The 23,842-nt window shown below is 34.9% G+C and overlaps 1 protein-coding gene across 1 annotated transcript; it reads left to right on the top strand.

Moving 5' to 3' along the window:
* The first annotated feature begins 10,245 nt into the window (after window positions 1-10,245).
* Window positions 10,246-17,631, top strand: LOC134245029 (putative ammonium transporter 3). Its single transcript, XM_062727276.1, has 8 exons — window positions 10,246-10,360; window positions 13,755-14,304; window positions 15,492-15,563; window positions 16,054-16,113; window positions 16,196-16,272; window positions 16,360-16,508; window positions 16,912-17,079; window positions 17,239-17,631. The coding sequence occupies exons 1-8, from the start codon at window positions 10,270-10,272 to the stop codon at window positions 17,629-17,631; spliced, it is 1,560 nt and encodes a 519-aa protein (XP_062583260.1). The 5' UTR covers window positions 10,246-10,269.
* The last annotated feature ends 6,211 nt before the right edge of the window (window positions 17,632-23,842 follow it).

Below are 23,842 nucleotides of genomic sequence, written 5' to 3'. Positions count from 1 at the left end.
TATATCTTTCTTATAACAAGTTAATATTTGAAAAACCATATAATTTTGAATTTACATGGAAGAAGAGCACTACATGCATTGGTACAGTGTAAGTTAATGTATTGTTCAAGAAAAACAATTTATACATGTATATGGCTTTTTTATTATTATCAATATTATTTTCACAACAATAACACGACGAGGAGTGAAACCCCTTGGTGTTGGTTGACTTTTATTGGTTGAACCATAGGCATGCATAATAAAGGCTTTTAGAGGCATTTCCAATATTAAACTCAGCATAATCTTAATGAGCATATCTTCTGTTGATGTCAGCGTTTACCTTCAGATCGACAGTATTGGTTTTATTTTCTCTGGGGACTTTTCACATGACACCAGTATTTATTAAATATCACCAATCATTTTTTCCAAGAAGGCATTGGAATAAAGATCCTGAAAAGTAAGCATTTAAATTTATCAGAAATTTTGTTGAGTTGACTTTTTAGAAATGAAATGTTACTTTTTCTATCGCTAAATATCTGTAGGTTCCTTAAAATTTAGTCAAAGTATGGTCAATAGTTGAGCAAATTATCTAAATCTTATTAAAGAATACCTTTTTTAGAAATCTCTTTTTTAAACGAAGGCTGATCGAAAAGGTATGTCACTTAAATTATCAAATATTATCAACAAAATTTGACTTACTATGTCCCCCTTTTTAAAGATTTTTGCTCTAACATTTTATATAAAGTACTTTTTAAATTTAATTGAGATAAATACATACTTAGGATTTTTCTACCACCGCAAAATAAGAATGCTATCGTACTTTCAGACAATCATTTTCAGTTTATGCGTCTCGCGTGCTCCGTTCTTATAAAATTTTACTAGTACTTTACTTTAAACCGCCTTGATTTGATTTGTAGCATACAAATGTTCCTCCTCACAATGTCAGGTGCCGTGTGTCAACTCGTTGCCTTTGGACTTCTGCTAAAATTCATTTATTTCTTCTTTTAATGAAAAGTACATGTACTAATCAAACTGAAGTAGTTGATATACACAGAGAAGAATCAATTTACACCTAAAAATGCCCATGAATACACAATGTTGATCAACCAAATCTTTAAATTTGAATGTTTTAAAGATATAAAAATCAAAAAAAAATTCCGAAAACTATCACAGCAGTCAGTCCGTAAGACATCAAAAGCATTTTGTCAATGGTCCAACAGCAACAAGTTGATACAAGACCCCCGAAGTTGTGAAGATTTAAAATAACTTGTGAACTTTGTCCAGATGCTATATATAAATTCATTCATTCCACTTTCAAAATTAGTGATCATGAGAAGCGTCATAGGGATGTCTTTTTTTAAACATTCCTTTCTTCTTCTTCTGCTTCTTTTATCATTCTTGCCTTTCTGCAGTAGACAAGACCCATGGTTGTATTTATTATACCCCCCCCCCTTAAAAAGTGAGAGGGTATATCGTGATCGGTATGTCCGACCGCCATTCCGTCCGTCTGTTACGCTCTGGGGTATCCATCTCTTATCCGCAACTCCCCCATACCACAATTTGAAATTTAATGATACTTTCACAGTTTTTTAATTACATAATGCAATTGTGCACCTCCTACTTTACTTTTTGATTTGACACTTATTTCGGGTGTTCCAGAGCAAAATGAACCTTGCCATCATAATCATATGGGAGGCCCGGGGGTATCATATAGTGAGCTCAGTGCTCACAGTATATTTAGTTTTAATATTCTTTAAAGTTGTGCGTATATCTAAGCATAAAGTTGAAAATAGGTAGAGACAGAGTCTATGCCATTTTGTTAAAAACTTTATATATTTAATGATTTCATAGCAGTTCCTTTGTCCATCCGTCCGTCTGTCCTATAGTTATTGGGATACTGTTGAGTTAAAATTGTATAAGTAAGCAAATTTTTTTTTTCTCGACTTGACAAGAAGGCCAATGTTGTTCTCGGCTTTTGTGATGTTCAGTTGTTCCGTTAGTTCATTTGTCACATCGACAAAGGCTCATGAATCTCGACGATAGAATGGGACATTTAATTTTAGCTTAACTATATACTGACTATGACTTCTATGAGAAAATATTATTCCGCTGAATCTCCATGGAATTTTCTTTTGGTCAGATTGATAATGGTCCTAAGATATTCAAAGGAAATATTATTAAATGATATCAGTCTATATATGCGTTCCGAGGAAAACTTGTATTTTAAAATATGTCCTCGACTATAACATCTATAACCTGACATTGAATTGTTACAGGATTAAGAGGAGTTCTGTTTGCATGGACATTCCCTTAATATTCGATTCATTAAAGTGGCTTATTTAAAATTTATGAAATCACGCCAATGATCGCTCATCGTAAAAACCTTCCGGTCATTTCAATAAGTTTAATAAGTCAATTCAATAAATTATCACCTGCTGTAATTATCATGGCGGTAAATGCAAATTAATTTGAAAACCACGTGAGTGTCACGGTTTGCGTGCATGATACTGCATTTAACCATAAATATGTCCCTTCTGGAAGATTTTATTTCATCGAATAAACCCTGCAACGTGACTGATTTAAAGTAGTCATTTTGCAGAAGATTTTTTATAATAAAATCTATCAGAAAGGACAAGAAGGTTAAAAGTGAAGGAATGTGGACTATTGCTACTGCTTTAGCTATACCGTATAGGATTGCAAGTGCGGATCCAAGAATGTTTTCGAGGGAGATACGTTACTAGTTTACAGTAACTGGGAAAAGCGAAGAAAATGAGCTGAAAGAAATAGCAAATAACTTTGTCATTGATAAAATATCTTGTGAAATTTTAGCGTTTATTAACCAATTCTAATTCATAGATATTTTATTCTATGTATGTTTTTTTTTCTTGGGGTGGGGGTGTTTGGGGGTTATGATCCAGTCCATGGTATGCAATTTCATTTGAAGGACACAACCTTTCTGAAAGTCTTTAACAAGCAAAAATAACTGAATTAAAAAAAAAAATGAGCCAACAAACTTTATTATTTAGAATCTTTGTTACAATGAAGCGCATTGAAGTGGTAAAATTTTCCATTTGGACGAAACGTTCTGAGTCATGTATAGATCGTCAATTATAACATAACGACACGCCCATTTCTTTAGAAACGAGAAAGGAATATCCGCCGTGATGTTTTAGGACACTACACTTCCCGCGACAAGCAACATGAGTTACATTGAAATTAAGAGTTTTAAATAAGAAAGAGCTATGTATAGAGTTCCCGCTTATGTAAAACGCGCATTGCAACGAATTTGTCCATAATTATGATTTTATCATGTTTATTGGAGTTAACATAGCACATGTATCAGTCGAACACGTGCTTACTCGGTGTTTATGTAAACGTCAATTTCATTGGATGTTATATTTATGAAATACCTGTTCTACAGGTATTCGATTGAATCATTTCACCGAGTTTTCCTTTCAAGAAATGGGCGTGTCTAAAGATAGCTCAAAACGTTCCATCCAAACAGTAAATTTTACCACTTCAATGCGCTTCATTGTACATGGTGCCATTGTTCAACTCCTATTTTACTTTTAGATAGAACACATATTTTGGGTTCCCCAGAGCAAAACATGGACACGGCCAATCTTTCTGTAGTATTGAAGGGTACCATCTCTTATCCGCAACTACTCCTATGCCAATAAATATAATTAAATAATACTTCCACAGATTCTTTGTTACATACTGCCATTGTGACCTCCTATTTTACTTTTTGATCTGGCACTTATTTCAGGTTTCTTAGAACAAAACATGGACTTTGCCATTATAACCATATTGGAGGCGGGGGTTCAATTAGTTAGCTCATTGCTCGCAGTACCTCTAGTTTAGATACTAGTACATATATCGAAGACTTTTATCAATTAACAATACTCATTTTCATATCTACCTTTATCCAATATATATCTTTGAATTCAAATTAAAAGACATGATGGAGACTGACATACATTTCATATTTGGATATTTTACAAGAAGAAAAACCAAATGATAACCTAACAACAAAACTTTATGATCGATAAATGTAATGACCTCAACTTTTCTATCGTCAAATTCCCATATTTTATTAGCAACTTACGAAGAGCACCTGTAAATGAGAAGTTTATGATTCAGTTAGCAAGTACATGCTCTTCGTAGGAACAATATCTAAAACGAAAAAAAGCTATTGACAAATAATGTGATAAAACAAGGAAATCAACAGTCTTATTTTAAGTCAACATTTTGCAAAATCTATGGATATTAACGTAACATAAAGAATATTTTACCGTTATTTCAAATGCTGGCTGATGTTTTTCTTTTAAGTTGTTGTGCCATTATTTTTATCTAGCACTGATACTACCTCTGATTTTTTTTTCGGGTTCCTTGTTTATTCTTCTCCCAGTTTGTATTGTTCCATTTTTGCCTGACTACTTCTTTTATATTTGAGGATCATCACTGATACATATTGCAATAAAATTATTATATTTTAAGCGCATCTAATCTATCGTGACAAACTAACAGCTGCCCGAAAAGAAGAAATATAAATATAGAAAGAGAGAGATATTCACTTTACAACGAGGAATTGATTTTTAAAGATTTCCCTTTATACATTACTTTTCAGCCCACCTGAGCTGAAGGCTCAAGTAAGCTTTTCTGATTAAAATTTGTCCGTTGTCTGTCGTCGTCATTGTCGTAAACTTTTTCACGTTTTCATCTTCTCCAGAACTACAGGGTCATTTCAACCAAACTTGGCACAGAGTGTCCTTGGGTGAAGGGGATTCAAATTTGTTCAAATGGAGGGCGTGCTCATTCTAGGGGAGATAAGTGTTCTGGGACAACTCTCGTAAGTCATAAATAGTGAAAATTTGGTGGCATGTTTTAAAAACCTTCTTCTCAAGAACTACTGTGACGTACAGGAAAAATGAAACTTGTAGGGGAAAATCTTCAGGCAATGTAGATTCAAATCATGACCACGGCGGTAGGGTAGAGCCACAAGGGACGTTCAAAGTTAAAATAGGAATATACATGTACATTGTATAGGAAAAATCTTTAAAAATCTTCTTCTCAAGCAAAGCAAAAACGTAAAAAAAAAGCATTATTCAATGTAAAAATTAAATTTGAAATACACTCTATACTGAAAAAACATTTAATGTTTAACACTTTTGTATTTATGACTCGAATACACACCATAGATTCTTTGCTGGCATATAAATCAGAATTCGTTACCAGTTCAGTTTGGAACCACATGTATTATTATACAGAAAAAGAAGATACTGTCACAAAAACTTTCGAGGATACTTTTGTCTTTATTTATAAATTACCATGTAATGTACTAGGAATAGGAATTCAAAAATGAATAAAAACTTTTTATGTTGTACTTAAATGACACGTTTTAGGTCTATGTTTTGTAGAATGTACTCGTATAATTGGATTTTACTCTCTCTCTCTCTCTCTTATAGAACTGGTAACTTTGTTATTTAAAGATATTATGTCGGCGTATATCTTTTTTTTTCAAACAGTTACTTTAATTCGTCTTAATAATAGTTTGCGATACATAGCTTTTTGTTAATTAAAATATGGTAAGGATATAGAGGCAACTGCAGGGTAGAATTTGAATTCTATTATACGAAAAAAAGTGAATAATACTTGAGACTTTTTTTTTATTTTCACCGGATCTCTTTTGATGTCACGGTAAGGATGTGAAAGGAAACCAATATTCCCCACCCCACCCCCAAACCAGTTTGTGGGTCTGTGAGTGAGATTTTTTTTAAAAACAAATTTTATAATCAGACAGTATACTGATGTGAAGTACCCTGGAGGGGGACCTCGCCGATTTTGATAGTCAAAAAACTCAAAATGTAAACTACATTGTACATTGTATTGTTGTACTTAATTCTGTATATGTGTAGAAAACATTTTTATATAAAGCCTTCAATATACATTTATATAACAGTTAATGGATAGTATTCTTCAGTGCAAGAAAACTTGAATATTCAAGCATGCAGTATTAGTCAAATTTCAACAGAAATCTCTGGATGCTTTTTTGTCGAACACGTATTTGCAATAATTGTGAAGCCCTGCCACCATACTGGATTAAGATATTTTTCCAGTTCATGAATCTGTCACGTATATTTTAGATTACTTGTATCATATTAGATTTTACTTAAGTCGTTCCATCTCTGTGCTTCATTAAACACCAAGAGCACCTTGATCGATTTCAGATTGTCCATGATTTCCTGTCTTTTAATGGAGAGAGCGATGAAGTTAGAGAAGCGAACGGGGGACGGCAAGTGAGTCATCATTATTATCTTACTTTTGCTATAGAGGTTTAAAAATATGATCATTTTTATTTTTAATCTAGATCTCCATCAAGTAAATTCAAAAATAGCAAATTTAGCTGTGTTCAAGATAAATGTGACAATATTTTTTCACTTATATTGCATGAATGTGTATGCACAAATTTCTATAATATTTGGGTAAAACATCACTTTTATCCTGAACAAAGCTAAATTTGCTAGTTTTGAATTTACTTGATGGAGATCTAAATTAAAAATAAGAATAAAAGAAATGCTTTTTCATTTTGTTTAAAGTTTAGTGGATTGGTTAGCAACACTTGCAGGAAAAACAAAGATACTAAAGCGTATGATTACAAAGCATAAATAAAAATTAGCAGTTCATGTACTATAGTATATGTTATTAGTATTTAAATAAATTCAAGAGAGTAAACATTGACAAGAGTCTGAAAAAATGCTTCATTTTCTGTGGTTATTGAAATAAAATAAATTCATGAATTACATCTCTACATGTTTTTCTTACTACTTGTAGATTTTTCTTGCAATTTTTTCGAAAGAATCAAAATGAAAATCATCATTTAAAGTATAAAATGAAATTTATCAAAGTTTGTTCAACAAAAATAAGCAAATTTTTAATTAACTCTACTTGATTAACTAGATATTATATGAGAATGATATAAAAATGACAATGTTTAAGTTGACCTGAGCCAAAGGCTAAAATAAGCTTTTCTGATTGTAGAAAAGTGTTTGTCCTTCGTCTGTAAACTTTTTTTTTTTACATTTTCAGCTTAAATAAGAGCGAGAAAATTGTTGGCTTTATTAAAAAATCATCTCAAAGACAGAGGAAAAATCTTATATGAATACTGTAAATTTCAATATGTTCATTTCATGGATCATGGGGCTAGGATGAGGCGGAAATAGTTTAATGTCGGAATAAGGAAATGTCTGTAAAAATCGTGCCTGGAAACAGCAGGGTTTCAATTATTCATACTGGTATAAAAGCATCTCCATGTATAGTGCTCATTCAAGTTTGTTCAGATCATAACCCGTGGCTAGGATGAAGACACAAACGGGAGTCAAAATTTGGACCACTTTTCATGTATGTCAATAAATGTAATATGCATGTCCTTTTCATTGTGTGCACTGGCCTTTAGATCGCTTAAAAAAATTTATGTGTAAAAAAAAATAATTTTTTTCAACACTTCGATTTTTTTCAAGCGATTGTATGATTGTAATATAATTATGGTCCACGGAGCATTTAAGAGTGAGGACTTGAATAAAGAATCAAAATTAAATGTTGAAATTTTAATGGAAAAAAATTATCAAAGCTTCTGCCTGATCCCACCTCTGATGTTTTGGAGGTCCATGTTTGCTCTGCTCCTATTTTGTATTGTTTTATGGACTTTTGATCTTGAATACTGTTCCCTGCTTTTAACAAAAATACAAGCTCAGTCGTTTGACAGGAGAACTAAGCAACATGAATACTGTTCGTTATCTCCGTATGTTTCATTCTAGGGAACACCAGGATTATAATTAATATAACAGAAATTCATTCTAATGTTTTCAAGATTTTCTATTCCTCAATCCATGGGTAGGAACTTGATCACGTTTTAAACAAAAAAATATATGGACACGACGGACATTCACAAGAACATGCAAAATTGACTATATCGATAAGCCTATATTTAATGCAAGATTCTGATGAAAAATACATGCGTCTGTATATCATTTTCTTATGTGTTGTTTAAGAGTCCTGAGCTTGATTTGAGGTTCTTTTTCATTTTTTTAAAACTCTTTATACTATCTTTTTCTAAATTAAATATGACTGACTCTAGGAAGTCTCAGATTGTTTGCCTGTTCGATACCTAGATTAGTGAAAAGTGATCGTTTACTTTGTACAAAAAAAGGTTCATTAATTCTGGAAAATCCCTAATCTTTTTTACATCATAAATGTATCATTGTTATAAAGATTAAAGCCATGGTGATTTTCTAAGCAATGATTTTCTTCTGTACGATTTCTAATTAAAAGTGTATTCCACGATGATCGTTGAAAGATTTTTTAAAGTTCTTTGCAAATAAAAAAAAAATCAATGAATAATACAAGGAAAACACTCGTAAATTGGCAGAATTATTTTTGTGAGTTATACATGGATATGATTAATAAAAAAAATTATATGTTCAAACCATCATGCATGAAACATATATTCAAAAAATTCTCTCAAACAGTTCTGTACAAAATAATACATTTATTGAATTCCTTTTTAAAAATTAAAAAAAGTTTTAGAAGGCTAGCTAAAATTCACGGCTGTCCTCCAAAAGCAGACCTTAATTAAAATTATCAAGAACAAGTTATAAGATCCATCTTTGAATGTTAGAACCTATCGGGCCCATAGTAAGCAGGTTACGGTGGGGTGGGGGTGGGTGCTTTTTAGAATAGTCTTTTGTTGTGATTTTTACTTGTGAATTTTCATTTAGATGCTGCTTGTTCCCATTCCCCTGCTGAATGGACGAATCCCAACTCCTCCGTGAACAACAATAAGACGCTGTCCTTGACCCGAGGGAACCTAGAATTCCTCCATTCCCGCCCGACTTCCTTATCTATGTATTTTGCAAACTAGATCTGGCTGTGTATCTCTTATCTTCTGATTTCGTTAATTCACATTATTTAAACATTTTCAAACCTTCATCGACATACGCATAGATACTATTTTTCTTATGTAATTGTAACTAAGATAAACAAAAACAAACAAATAAATCACTCATCAACTCAGTATTCGTTGACTCTCAGTCCTTTTAAAAAAACAACCAATGGTTTGCAATTAATTTGTTCCTTATAATTTTATACATTCTTTCAAATAATTGTATTACATTGAAAACAAATGTAATTGGTAACTGGTCTGTCTACATTGCAGCTTTTTATTATTTACAGCTTGTTTACCTCGACGATGATGATTTGCCCATCTTAAAGCAAAAGACACTGGATTCGCATTTTAAATAAATGACAGATAGGATTCATTCCTAAAAAAATCCAAAACATTCATTAATTAAATACATAATTATTCTTTCTTTTGGTAGCTTAAAAAAGTAAATAATAAATTGCCTCTATATCAGCCATACTGTTCACCAATAGAAATGTGAGTACGTATTATATTCAATATGAAAAATGTATTCGTAGACATCCCCCCCAATGAAATTTCACCTATACAGCTACACTAATTTTTCAAACTTTACCTGTCTATATATCAGAATTAAGACCTTGTCATGCCCGGACAACCAATCGAACACGATCAATAATACCCACCTTAACAATCAGATGGCAATTGTTGAAAGACTGCTGAAATGTATGAAGACAGCGAACAGTATTCAAGCTCAAAAGTCCATAATACAATACAAAATAGTATGGAAACGTCATTCAGCATTTGACTCAGTGATAAATTGTATCTGCTGACAAGGTCATTGTATTGACCATAGAGCTTACGAAATGATGAATTTAAACGAGACTGCTGAAATTCTTGTTTCATCAACTTGTTTGTCAATACCTTTTTACCTCGTTTTAGAAATTGTACATGCGATAGTTGCAAAACAAGCTAAATCTCCACATCCCGAATCTCTTTTCAAAGTATTGACTCTACCCCATAGAAGCCTCTTAGAGTCTGTGTCTGTGTAAACTTTTACGGAGATCATGAAGCGCTTTCTGATTGATGAAAAATTTAGGTATAATCTTTTTTTCGTCTCTATGGCGTACCAGAACATTTAAACTGACACGGATTTTTTCGCGTCTTTCAGAGATCACGGAGAGATCGCGCACTTTGTTCTGCTCTCAACTTTCTCTTTATGTGCGAGGAGACTCATTTGTTATATTCTTCAAATATGGATACGTCTATGTTTTACAGGATTCTGAACTTTTTTTCACAGCTTCCCTTTTTATACAGGTAATATGGCATTCGGCATCAATAAAACGAATTCCGTTCCAAACACTGTGTACAGTATGATTGGTGCTAGCAGTGTTGGACCCATCACGTGGGACGATGCCACGTGGATCTTAACCAGTTCATTTATCATCTTTACCATGCAATCAGGTAAGTCCGATCTTGGTGGTGGCTTCTATTCAAATGTTGGGTTGGTTAAACATAGTTGCTAGTGGTGGTGGTGGTGTGTGTGGGGTGTGTGTGAGGATGTGTGTGCATTTTACATGTACATGTACATTTTAGTCAAATTCTTGATAAACTTCCTATATGTTTGAAAGCTCTTCTGTTTGATGATTTGTATGTACTTTTTTGGCGATTGGTGTCGAATTATAATCATGAACTGTTTTTGTTCTTTATACCCGGTAACTATAAGCTTGGAAGTGATCAGGGGCAAGCGAACTTGTATCTGACTACGACTGAAAGAGGAAATTAAAAGATTAGTTTTAAGAAAAAGAAAATCAATATTTAATCTAAAGACAAAAAATGAAAATTAATACCATAATAAATATTATAGAGATTTTCTGATAAGCTAGTCTAAAAATCAAAGGTTTCAAACTTGAATGTCACTATTTCTGACTTTAGAACGTGTATGACTCTGATAGAAAAAGCTAAGCTCATGTTTAATAAACTCCATTAATTTTGACGAGATCAATAGTGATTTTTTTGTTGCTTTAAAGTCATATATGGCATATTTTTGATAAGTTCAGACTAATCAGATTTTAAAAGATATTTCTATTTGTTTGTTACTTTATAAAAAGATAGGATTTTCCTCTGAAAATCAGATACATGATAATATAAAGGTTCAAAATCGGTGAAAATTTTAATTCTTGATTCTGGAATGTTAATTGGAGATTATATTAAAAGTGTTTGTCTTGGTCTTCTTCTCTCTTTCCCTGTCTTGATCGCCCTCTCTCTCCCTTGGGTTGTTTGTCTTGATCGCCCTCTCTCTCCTTGTGGTTGTTTGTCTTGATCTTCCTGTCTTTCCTTGTGTTTGTTTGTCCTGGGGTTGTTCGCCCTCTCTCTCCTTGTGGTTGTTTGTCTTGATCTTCCTGTCTTTCCTTGTGTTTGTTTGTCCTGGGGTTGTTTGTCTTGATTTCCTGTCTTTCCTTGTGTTTGTTTGTCCTGGGGTTGTTTGTCTTGATCTTCCTCTCTCTCCTTGTGGTTGTTTATCCTGGGTTTGTTTGCCTGATCTTCCTCTCTCACCCTGTGGTTGTTTGTCCTGTGGTTGTTTGTCTTGATCTTCCTCTCTCACCCTGTGGTTGTTTGTCCTATGGTTGTTTGTCTTGATCTTCCTCTCTCACCCTGTGGTTGTTTGTCCTGTGGTTGTTTGTCTTGATCTTCCTCTCTCTCCTTGTGGTTGTTTGTCCTGAGGTTGTTGGTGTTGATATTCCTCTCTTTCCTTGTGTTTGTTTGTCCTGGGGTCGTTTGTCTTGATCGCCCTCTATTTCACTTGGGTTGTTTGTGTTGATCGCCCTCTCTCCCTGTGGTTGTTTGTCTTGATCTTCCTCTGTCTCCTTGTTGTTGTTTTTCCTGTGCTTGTTTGTCTTGATCTTCCTCTCTCACCCTGTGGTTGTTTGTCCTGTGGTTGTTTGTCTTGATCTTCCTCTCTCTCCCTGTTGTTGTTTTTCCTGGGATCGTTTGTCTTCATCTTCCTATCTCTCCCTGTGATTGTTTGTCCTGGGGTTGTTTGTCTTGATCTTCTCTCTCCCTGTGGTTGTTTGTCTTGATCACCCTCTCTCTCCTTGTTGTCGTTTTTCTTAGTCTTCTTCTCTCTCCCTGTGGTTGTTTGTCTTGATCTTCCTTTCTCTCTCCTTGTGATTGTTTGTCCTGTGGTTGTTTGTCTTGATCTTCCTCTCTCTCCTTGTGGTTGTTTGTCTTGATCTTCCTCTCTCTCCTTGTTGTTGTTTGTCTTAGTCTTCTTCTCTCTCCCTGTGGTTGTTTGTCCTGTGGTTGTTTGTCTTGATCTTCCTCTCTCTCTCCTTGTGATTGTTTGTCCTGTGGTTGTTTGTCTTGATCTTTCTCTCTCTCCTTTTGGTTGTTTGTCTTCATCTTCCTCTCTCTCCCTGTGATTGTTTGTCCTGTGGTTGTTTGTCTTGATCTTCCTCTCTCTCCCTGTGGTTGTTTGTCCTGGGGTTGTTTGTCTTGATCTTCTATCTCTCCCTGTGGTTGTTTGTCCTGTGGTTGTTTGTCTTGATCTTCCTCTCTCTCCTTTTGGTTGTTTGTCCTGTGGTTGTTTGTCTTGATCATCTCTCTCCCTGTGGTTGTTTGTCCTGGGGTTGTTTGTCTTCTCTCCCTTGGGTTGTTTGTCCTCTCTCTCTCCTGTGGTTGTTTGTCCTGGGTTGTTTGTCTTGTTGATCTCTCTCCCTGTGGTTGTTTGTCTTGATCACCCTCTCTCTCCTTGTTGTCGTTTTTCTTAGTCTTCCTCTCTCTCCCTGTGATTGTTTGTCCTGTGGTTGTTTGTCTTGATCTTCCTCTCTCTCCTTGTGATTGTTTGTCTTGATCTTCCTCTCTCTCCTTGTGGTTGTTTGTCCTTTGTTTGTTTGACTTGATCTTCCTCTCTCTCCCTGTGGTTATTTGTCCTGAGGTTGTTTGTCTTCATCTTCTACTCTCTCCTTGTTGTTGTTTGTATTCTCTTCTTCTCTCTTTCCCTGTTTTGATCACCTTCTATTTCCCCGGGGTTGTTTGTCTTGATTGTCCTCTCTCTCCTTGTGGTTGTTTGTCCTGGGGTTATTTGCCTTGATCTTCCTCTCTCTCCTTGTGGATGTTTGTCCTGGAGTTTTTTGTCTTGATCGCCCTCTCTCTCCTTGGGTTGTTTGTCTTGATCACCCTCTCTCTCGCTTGGGTTGTTTGCCTTGATCTTTCTCTCTCTCCCTTTGGTTGTTTGTCTTGATCTTCCTCTCTTTCCCTGGGGTTGTTTGTCCTGGGGTTGTTTGTCTTCGTCTTCCTCTCTCTCCTTGTGGTTGTTTGTCTTGATCTTCCTCTGTTTCCTTGTGGTTGTTTGTCCTGTGGTTGTTTGTCTTCATCTTTCACTCTCTCCTTGTGGTTGTTTGTCTTGATCTTCCTCTGTTTCCTTGTGGTTGTTTGTCCTTTGTTTGTTTGTCTTCATCTTCCACTCTCTCCCTGTGGTTGTTTGTCCTGGGGTTGTTTGCCTTCATCTTCCACTCTCTTCCTGGAATTGTCTTGAATTCCCCTCCATCCCCGGGGTTGTGTTTTTCGTGACTATCCCCTCTCTCTCTCTGGGGTTGTTTGTCTTGATCACCCTCTCTCTTCCTAGGGTTGTTTGTGTTGTCAATGCAATCTTGTTTTCAATCCGCCTTTTTTTGTTACTTTTTTTTTGCAAACCTCTAATGTCCCAATTCTTAAGAGAAAGAGTGTGATCAAGACAAACAAAAGACTGACTCTTAATTTTAAGGTTAGTCATTTCAACTTAGCATATACAAGCATATTCCAAGCTGTAAGTATAAAATGCCTTTTCTATCTACTAATTTATTCTTTCAATCGACAGGATTTGGTTTGCTTGAGGCTGGTTGCATTTCAAGCAAAAATGAGGTAAACATTATGGTAAAAAACGCCGTGGATGTTGTATTTGGAGGTTTGTCTTACTGGATGATCGGGTTTGGACTCAGCTTCGGTGACGACGAGTACTCCAATCCTTTCTGTGGAATAGGATATTTCTTTGTGGATACCACAGACGAACACATGGGAATTCTTTATTCCACATTTGTGTTCCAAATGTCTTTTGCCACTACAGCAACGACAATAGTATCTGGCGCCATGGCGGAAAGAACCAAGATGACTGCATACATCATCTTCTCGTTCTTTAATACACTGATTTACTGCATTCCGTCTCACTGGGAGTGGGCAGCTAATGGATTTCTGCGAACATTAGGAGTGGTCGACGTGGCGGGGGCCGGGGCCGTTCATCTTGTAGGTGGTATATCGGCACTTGTTGCGACTATTATTCTCAGGCCGAGAATCGGTCGTTATGATAATGGGATAAAGCCGCCACCTCTTGGTAACCCAGTCAGTGCATTGATTGGGATGTTCATGCTCTGGTAAATAATTTTTTAAAGTTAATAATATCCCAATGAAATGAACGTTCAATTTTTACTTAAAAGATTCTGGAGATCCTCATTGACAACATTAATGTAGTTTTCGTAGACCAGGTCTTCCTACAATTTTTTGAATTAAGAAGTGCACTTATTATGCTCCTTTATTTAGTTGACTTGTTCTATATTTTCATGAAACAGAATTTATTCATAATCTTCTACATGAAGAGAAGAAAAAAAATTTGCTGTGGATTTCAATTTTTTATTTAGTTATTCGACGATGTTTTATCTATTAACAGTAGTTACTTTATATGTTGATATATCCCAGTAACTTTAAATAAAAGACACTACAGAATCTGCCACCTCTGTTTCATATTTGGGTGTTTCTGACTATAGACGAAAAGACTAAATAACAACTACATTAAATGACAAACATGATAACTTCAGTTTGTACACCGTCAACTTTATTTATGTAGTCAGACTCCGTTATCACCTATATTTTCGAGACAAGCTACTGGTAGATAAGTTGCTGTTACAGAGATTTCAACAATCTCATTTAAAAGTGCAAATTTTATGACCATTATAATAATCTAACAAATATCACCCATCACTGGGTTGTGTTTTTGTTGCTTAATACCAATGTTTTGATAAACTAAGTTTGACTGCAGAATGCTCCTTCTTGGCGGGACAGCAGGGGATGCTTACACCTCCTAGGCACCTGATCCCACCTCTGGAATACAGGGGTCTTTGTTTTATAGTTTCTTCACAAATTAGTACTGTTTGTAGATTGCTTTTTAAAGATCGATCACTCTTCTTTTCCCCCTTTTTATTGTATTATTAATTTGGTAGTTGCTATCGGTCCAATCTGCCTTAAGATTTTATGCTACTTTTAGATTTTTTTTCTTTTAAACCAAATGATGCACAAAAAAGTTATATATTTTTGGAATTTTTCTTTCATTATAACATTACGTCGATCGAACATCTGTATTTCAAATAGAGACCATAAACTCAATTAACAACTAAAAGCAAATTGAATCTGCAAATTAGAAATCATTGAAGTTAATCGATGGTTTGTAATTCATTCTCTTATTGAATATCAGTAAATCCTAAAGTTGCAGCAGTATTAGACATTACAATCTGATATTGCTGCAGCTAAAGGACTTATTGATACGTCTCTCTCTCTCTCTCTCCAGGTGGGGCTGGCTGGCTTTCAACTGTGGAAGTACCTTCGGAATCTCGGGAGGCAAATGGAAATTGGCGGCAAAGTGAGTATCAATCCTTAACTTTCGTTAATGAACTTCTTAAAGGTAAATTTAAATCAAAGCTGCCTTGCGTCAGAATAAACCTACTTCTTGGTCCACTTGTAATGGGATAAATGAGAGGGGCTTTGTAGTTAAGGAAGTAGTCGACAATAATGGCTGCAGACATGCACATGGTTGTTCTGTAGTCTTTGTGACGCAACACATTGCTCCATTACTAGGGGAAGTCTCAGGGAAGTCACATCAAAGACACAATACCTGGCTCTCTTTATATTAAGTAAATACACTCAAGGACAGGTGTCAAAAGGCAGGACTTTTTGGTCTATTCTGAACATTAAAGTCAAAATTAAATCAAAATGTAGATCAACATTTCTATGAGCTTTTTTTTCAAATTGCCTATTTTAGCAATATTTTTAGATTTTAAATAAGTATACATTTAATGAAGTTGATAAAAAAAGAAATTCCAATCAAATATTGATATCACTGATTAATGCAGGTCGGCTGTGGTCACTTTGAACGGGTCCATTGGTGGTGGAGCGATTGGCATCCTTATCTCGTAAGTTAAAAATATCATGAAGTCGACAAAATAAATATCACTGAGTTTCAAACAGAATTTAATTTTTTTTTATTCTTTTCAGATATATTCGATTCAAGGGTAAATACGACATCAGTTGCATTGTGAACTCGGTGTTAGGTTCCCTTGTATCCATAACAGGTATTAACATTATTTAATTTTTCTGTTTTTCAACAGAATTCATATATACATTTCGTAAACTTGCATTTTGAAGATTTTGTTCCACAGGTGCTTGTGCGGTAATTCGACCATGGGAAGCGCTCGTGGTTGGTGCCTTGGGTGGGGCGTTGTCGCTGATGTCAATTCACGTTTTAGACAAACTGAAGATAGATGATCCTGTGGGAGCGAGCTCAGTACACGGGACTTGTGGTATATGGGTAAGTAGGTTTTGAAATAAATCTTTGAATCTTTAACATCTCAGTCACAAAGCTACCCGTGGGCGGAATTTTTTGTTAACCATCTGATTGTCGTATCATTTCGCCTTTGCAAATGACCTTCCTTTAACCACATGTCCATGTCATTATTTCTCAAGTATGACTATCCATTATAAACGTACTACCTGGCACTATGCCATGTACTCACAACTACGACAGCTGTTTGATACACATCAGACAAAAAACATACTGTTTAGTGTTACTATAAATATTTGCATCAAAGAAGTTTAAGACAGAGCAACATTAGAATGTGACCTTAAATAATAAATACCTATCTGTCGAACATTCATGACATAAAAAGGATCTTGCATGCGCAATAATGCTATAATTAGTTCATTCTGTCCAGGGATTGCTGGCTGTTGGTCTGTTTGCCAGATACGATCCGCTGGAGAACACCACGATGGGCCGTAGTGGCGTTTTTCATGGTGGTGGTTTCTATTTACTGGGAGTTCAGCTACTTGCTGTGGTGGTGATTTCCGTGTGGAGTGCTGTTTTATCCTTGGTTGTACTTATGGTAATGATTTTTTGATTGTTGAGGTTGTCTATCCCTCGGTTCTCAAAATAAGTTCTTTAATAATTTGTTTTATGTCTCTCAAAATCGATTTTCAAAAATATTTTGAAAAATTAACATTAGATTAATCCTCATATTATCAGCTTTTTGTATTTTTTAAAGATTTTGAAGTTTACAGTTGGACTAAGATTGAGTGTTGATCAAGAACTCATGGGTGCCGACTATTCCGAGCACATGATTGGTCATGAAACCTTAGTGGAACATATGATCCAAGATTATATACAGGATTCCCACGAGACTCGCGAAACACCACTGTCTTCAGTTTCTGGAAAAGTCAACAGTTGTGCCGATGAATTACAACTTTGTGAAAAAGATGGAAATATCGAAAACAAGAAGAGAAAAGAGCAAAACAAGTGTGTAACATTTCGCAGAGGTTCATGTATTTCCAGGCTTTCTTACCAAATCTCCAGGAGCGTTCTCACAAAACAAGAGAAGGTGGCACCTGTTAATAACAACAGTAATGGAATCCCAGGCCAAATAGAAGGACACGTGTAACAATGTACCGTGACTGTTACAAATATTTATGTGTTGAATTTTATACACTTTTTCATGACTAGACATCAGTTAACATTGTGTCTATCACTAGGCCGCATGGCTTGATGGTTTTGATTCTGGCTACATATAGCAACTAACCTTTTACATACCATTCGTAAATTCCTCTCCAACAACAAATAGCTTGTTAAAGCTTACATTAAGTTTTTAATTTGTTGGTAACAATGTCGTAACGACGTCTTGGTGGAGAATTCGAAGTAACTGACATCAAATAATTGTTTGACCTGACATTTAAGCGCTCTCTATCTACAAACTATTTTTGAGTTACAAAATCCTGCAGATTAGTCCGAAATATCTGACTTTTTCGATACTTTTTAACAATTTTAATATTTTATGCCAGCGTGGAAAATTTCAGATATTTCGGACTAAATCCAGCTATGAACTCGAGAGTAGCAATATGGAGCGTTTTCCTATGATAATTAAATACATAAAGATTCTATTGTTGATTTTCCGACAAGGATCGATCATACATTTCCTAATCCAACATTTAGTCATTAAAAAATAAATATTGCCGAATTAAAAACTTCTGTCAAATGGCGAATAGATTCTCATTGGTTAAGAAATTAATAACATCAGGAACTTAATATGAATTGTTGTTGACAACGATGAGACGACTTAAGGTCTACCTCTTTGCCGGACGAGACAATGTTATTGGTTATTCGAAACACTAATTGGCATTTGCCTGAATTTCTATCCCATGTATACTCGCAGTATTTCAACAGTGAATGAAAGCTGTGTAAATTTCAGATGCTAATTATGTAATGTTGAGAATACCACGCCTTACTGAAAGTCCAAGCGTACCTGAGAATTGTCCTATTTCGGGTACATGTAGCATTTAAAATTATTTCTAAAATTTATCGATTTTAATAAATGTCAAAAAAAAAAAAATCATGACAGATTGCAAATGACAATTCAAAATATTGAGAAAAAAAACGAATATTATAAACGTCCCTCTTGTTAAGAGGTGCAATAATGAACGAAAGACATTAATGTAAGCATAACTCTCAATATTATATATGCATAATTATGTGTCCCATTTATTTGTCGATATGAATCTATAGAAAACAAAGCTAATGTAACTTTACCGATGTTCAGCCTCCATAATTAAGTCCGATAGCGGGATACTTTTAATCACTTTTTATTCGCGAGAACTTTATTTTAGCGTAATTACGCGAGACAGCTTGCTTGCGAATTTTGAAATCTCGCGTATAATAGTATTCCTTGACTATATAGAGTAATAACCAAAATTCGTAAAAAAAATTGTCTCGCTAATCAAGAGTCAAGAACTATCTCGCGAAATTTTTTAAAAGGATCTACAGTAGTACATGTGCATGCAAATGCTACCTCGGTGTCGATGGAATATTTTAAGATTTATCAACATGTTATACATATACTTTTGTGTAATTTCTTCACATAACTTGTCATACTTGTCAAAATCATTGAAAATTATGTTTTCATTGGAATGTTGTGAATCTATAGCCCCAGAAATTTAAAGACCCTCTTTTTAAGAATAATATTTAAATTTATCATACATGTAATTTACTTGTACATTTTTAAGTCTTTCAGGTGATAAACCTTTTGTTTTTTTAAATCAGTCATCGTTCGTTGGTCAAACTTTTGATCATTTTCAGGTTCTCTATAATTCCAGACCCATTTTCAACAAATTGTAGCACATCATTGCCACAGGAACCGGAGGAGTGGGGGGGGGGGGGGGGGCAATTATTTCGCCAATATACAAAAACATATCCACTACTTGTATATGCTTGTGCCGCCTCAATAAAAACGATTGTTGACCCCTTTTTTGCTAGTCTATGAATATTTGGTGGTTGATAGTGTCCCCAACTGAAAAAGGGCTCCCCCACTGAAGTTGCCTCCTATGGGCCTGTATATTGCATCAATGGGTAAACGGATACAATAGCACGACTGGCTTGATCCCTGTCAACCTTGGTTCATAGGGTTGACAATAAAATTAAAATTAGTGCTGTTTTGAAAATTAATTTCTTTAGTCCCATGGGCACTGAAAGTGCCCCGTGGGAGTAAAGTAGTAAAAAAAGACATTATGTCTACTTAGGATTTGTTACCGAGTACTAAATTAATATGGCTTCATCTATCAATTTAATATTGTTTTATTCCATACTTCTATGGATCCCTTACAAATTTACAATATTATTCTCAGGTGACTGTTAAGGCCCTTATGCCTCTTGTCTTTAATGCCTTTGTAAAAGATTCATGTTCAAATATTTACCCATCTTCGCTAGCCAAGGGTTTCTGATCCGAAATCTACTGTTGTAGAGTAGATTTCGGATCGGAAACCCCTTGGCTAGCGAAGATATTTACCGTTCATTTTCGCTATTTAATTGCTTGCTTTATAATACATCATCATGCTAATGTTAACTGTTATGAAATAAATTACATATCATGATTGGATGGACTTTTCCCTTTATTTTCAGGAATTTAATACAGTTCAATGGCCAATCCAAACTTACAATAATTTAATAAATAATTTTATTATTAACTGGATTGAAGCATAAGTGTTTTTTTTCTCTATATATATATGTATACGTACACAAATGTACACAATTAAGAAGCTTATGAACTTGGATATTTAAACAATAAAATGCTTTCTTTGGTTGTTAGTACAGGAATGAATGTCGCAGCTATTGCAAAAACAATACAAAACCGGCGTAAGCGGGTTATGTAAATTTTTTCTGCAATAGATGCGACATTCATCCCGTAATAAAAACCAAAGAAAGACATGTTATTATTTATATTTACATATATCTGTTTAAATAATCAATTTAAGTAGGATTAGAAACATTAATTATTGCATTAATGAGGCGAACATCTTTGTACGTTTCACTGATGGAACAGCCACTGATCATGAAATCTGTACAGGTGACATGCCTAGTGTAGTTCATGCACTGATTAACACAATGGTGTTTCTTAAGAAATAAAGGAGGAAATATTCAGTGGATGTAAATAGTCAAACAGAAATTTCCTGTAGTTGCTTCTTTATATAGAAAATAAGAGTATGATAAGTGTGCCTTGTATGATAAATATTCTTTGCCTATCATAAACAGGCACTATAATTACTTTGTTGAGGAAAAAATATTTATACCCCACGCAACTAGTTGCGTGAGGTATAATGTTTTTGACCCGTCCGTCAGTCCGTCAGTCCTGTTTTTTTGTCAGCGCAACTCCTCATAAACTGCTGCACAGAATTTCGTCAAACTTTGCAGGTGTTTAGGACACAATGTTTAGATGTGCATATTACCAGAAAATTCCGATTCCATTATTTTTTCCGGGAATTTCCGCACTTTTTAACTTAGGCATTTGGCCATACCTTGAATATAGAGATGAACAGTTTGTCAGCGCAACTCCTCATAAACTGCTGCACAGAATTTCGTCAAACTTTGGAGATATCTAGGACACAGTGTGTAGATGTGCACATTACCAGGAAATTCCGATTCCTTTTATTTCTTCCGGGAATTTCCGCACTAAAGACTTAGGTTTTTGGTCATACCATTTATACAGTTTGTCAGCGCAACTCCTCATAAACCGCTGCACAGAATTTCGTTAAACTTAGCAGATATTTAGGACACAATATGTAGATGTGCATATTACCAGGAAATTCCGATTCCTTTATTTTTTCCGGGAATTTCCGCACTAAAAACTTAGGTTTTTGGCCATACCTTTTATACAGAGATGAACAGTTTGTCAGCGCAATTCCTCATAAACCGCTGCACAGAATTTCGTCAAACTTTGGAGATATTTAGGACAAAATGTGTAGATGTGCATATTACCAGGAAATTCCGATTTTTTTTCATTTTTTCCTAGAATTTCCACACTTTTCAACTTAGATTTTTGGCCATACATTGAATATAGAGATGAACATTTTGTCAGCGCAACTCCTCATAAACCGCTGCACAGATTTTCGTCAAACTTTGGAGATATTTAGGACACAGTGTGTAGATGTGCACATTACCAGGAAATTCCGATTCCTTAATTTTTCTGGGAATATAGCACTTTTCAAATTAGATGTTTGGCCATACCTTGAATATACAGATGAATATTTTGTCAGCGCGACCCCTCATAAACCGCTGCACAGAATTTCGTCAGACTTTGCAGATATTTAGGACACAATGTATAGATGTGCATTTTACCAGGAAATTCCGAATCCTTTATTTTTCTGGGAATTTCGGCACTTTACAACTTAGATTTTTGGGGATATCTTAAATATAGTGATGAACAGTTTGTCAGGCAACCCCTCATAAACCGCTGCACAGAATTTCGTCAAACTTTGGAGATATTTAGGACACAATATGTAGAGGTGCATATTACCAGGAAATTCCGATTCCTTTATTTTTCCGGGAATTTCCGCACTAAAAACTTGGGTTTTTGGTCACACCTTTTATACAGTTTGTCAGCGCAACTCCTCATAAACTGCTGCACAGAATTTCGTTAAACTTTGCAGATATTTAGGACACAATATGTAGATGTGAATATTACCAGGAAATTCCGATTCCTTTATTTTTCCAGGAATTTCCGCACTAAAAACTTAGGGTTTTGGCCATACCTTTTATATAGAGATGAACAATTTGTCAGCGCAAATCCTCATAAACCGCTGCACAGAATTTCGTCAAACTTTGCAGATATTTAGGACACAATTTGTAGATGTGCATATTACTGGGAAATTCCGATTTTTTTTTTTTTCATTTTTTTCCGGGATTTTCAGCACTTTGAGTTTTGGGGGAGCGTGGGGTATGTGAGCTTGCTCACCTTTTCTTTCATTTTTTAAAAAATTATCAAAAACTTCACTTTTAAAAATGTGTAATTTTTTTTATCAAACACTGTAGAAGTACTTTTTTCCACGTGGAATTAATTTACGCTATGTACGCGGTCACAATTTGTCCGCGGAAATTTGTCCCATCGTACTCAAAATACTTGTAAGGAATATAGTGAGAGTTTAAGAAATCCGCATAATTTTCTACACATGGATTAAAGAGAAATCAAGATTCGGTGGAATTATGACCCAGTGGAAATTAGTACGTCTACAGTATTGAAAAAATATACATTAAATTACCACATCTATCTCTCAACAGCAAGTATTTCTCTTGAAAACTGCTAATCATTCAAACCATCTTTAAATTAATAGGACACATTTTCTGACAAAAGTAACATTCACTCATCATCTTTATTTTATCACACCATATCTGTCTCCTATGCTAAAAACAAATATTCAATGTATCCATGAAACAAAACAAAATCTTACATATTAAAGAAGTGTAAGTATAGAGTTTCATTTTCACTGAGCCATACAAGTTAATTTGGCTATCGGCTCTTCTTCTGGAAGACCGAATGTTATGGGACAACATTTAAAAACACTAAATCATATATCACTAGTACTAATTGTAACGGGAACCGTTACAGATGTTCCCCAAACGCTCCCCAACTCCCTTTTGGTGCCATATTCCCTGTAAGCTTCATTAAATAAGACAAACTCTGTGCATTACGTTTTCCTAAAAGGATACCAATTATATTCAAATTTTAGCATTGCACCCAAGCGCATATGAATGCATGTGCGTTATGAACATATCATCTTGTCTACACTATCTACATATTTTAATAACTATACATTAAAGCATTCAGTCCAAAAGTAATAAAAAATCACTCATTCAAGTGTATTTTCATATACTCGTTCCAAATGCACGCACGTGCGTGCACGTGCATGATGACCATACCTTCTTATAGGGGTCCCTTACATCTATCTATGTCCCTTACATCTATCTATGTCCCTTACATCTATCTATGTCCCTTACATCTATCTATGTTCTAAATCCCATCCGGTTTGGTTGAAAAACAAGGGAGTTATAGCCATTTCAAGTTTCAGCCAATCAGATTGCAGCACACGTGCATGCGGGTGATTTCATGATTTTTTTCTACACCATATTGTAGGATATCCTAATGCATGGCAATGTTTTAAATTTCAAAGAATTTCGTCAAAAAACAAAGGAGATATAGCCATTTAAAGTTTCAGCCAATCATATTGCAGCACGCGCACATGCGCATGCTTTCATTAAAATTTTTTATATCATGCTGTAGATCTTCATAATGTAGGACTCTGTTCAAAATTTCAAAGGATTATGACGAGAAA

Source organism: Saccostrea cucullata, unplaced genomic scaffold, assembly GCF_032062105.1.
Source record: "Saccostrea cucullata isolate Sc308-1 unplaced genomic scaffold, CSIRO_AGI_Scuc_v1 ctg494, whole genome shotgun sequence".
NCBI classification, from domain to species: Eukaryota; Metazoa; Mollusca; class Bivalvia; order Ostreida; family Ostreidae; genus Saccostrea; species Saccostrea cuccullata.
The sequence above is the reverse complement of the archived record's forward strand: the minus strand, read 5'-3'. Positions and strand labels throughout refer to the sequence as shown.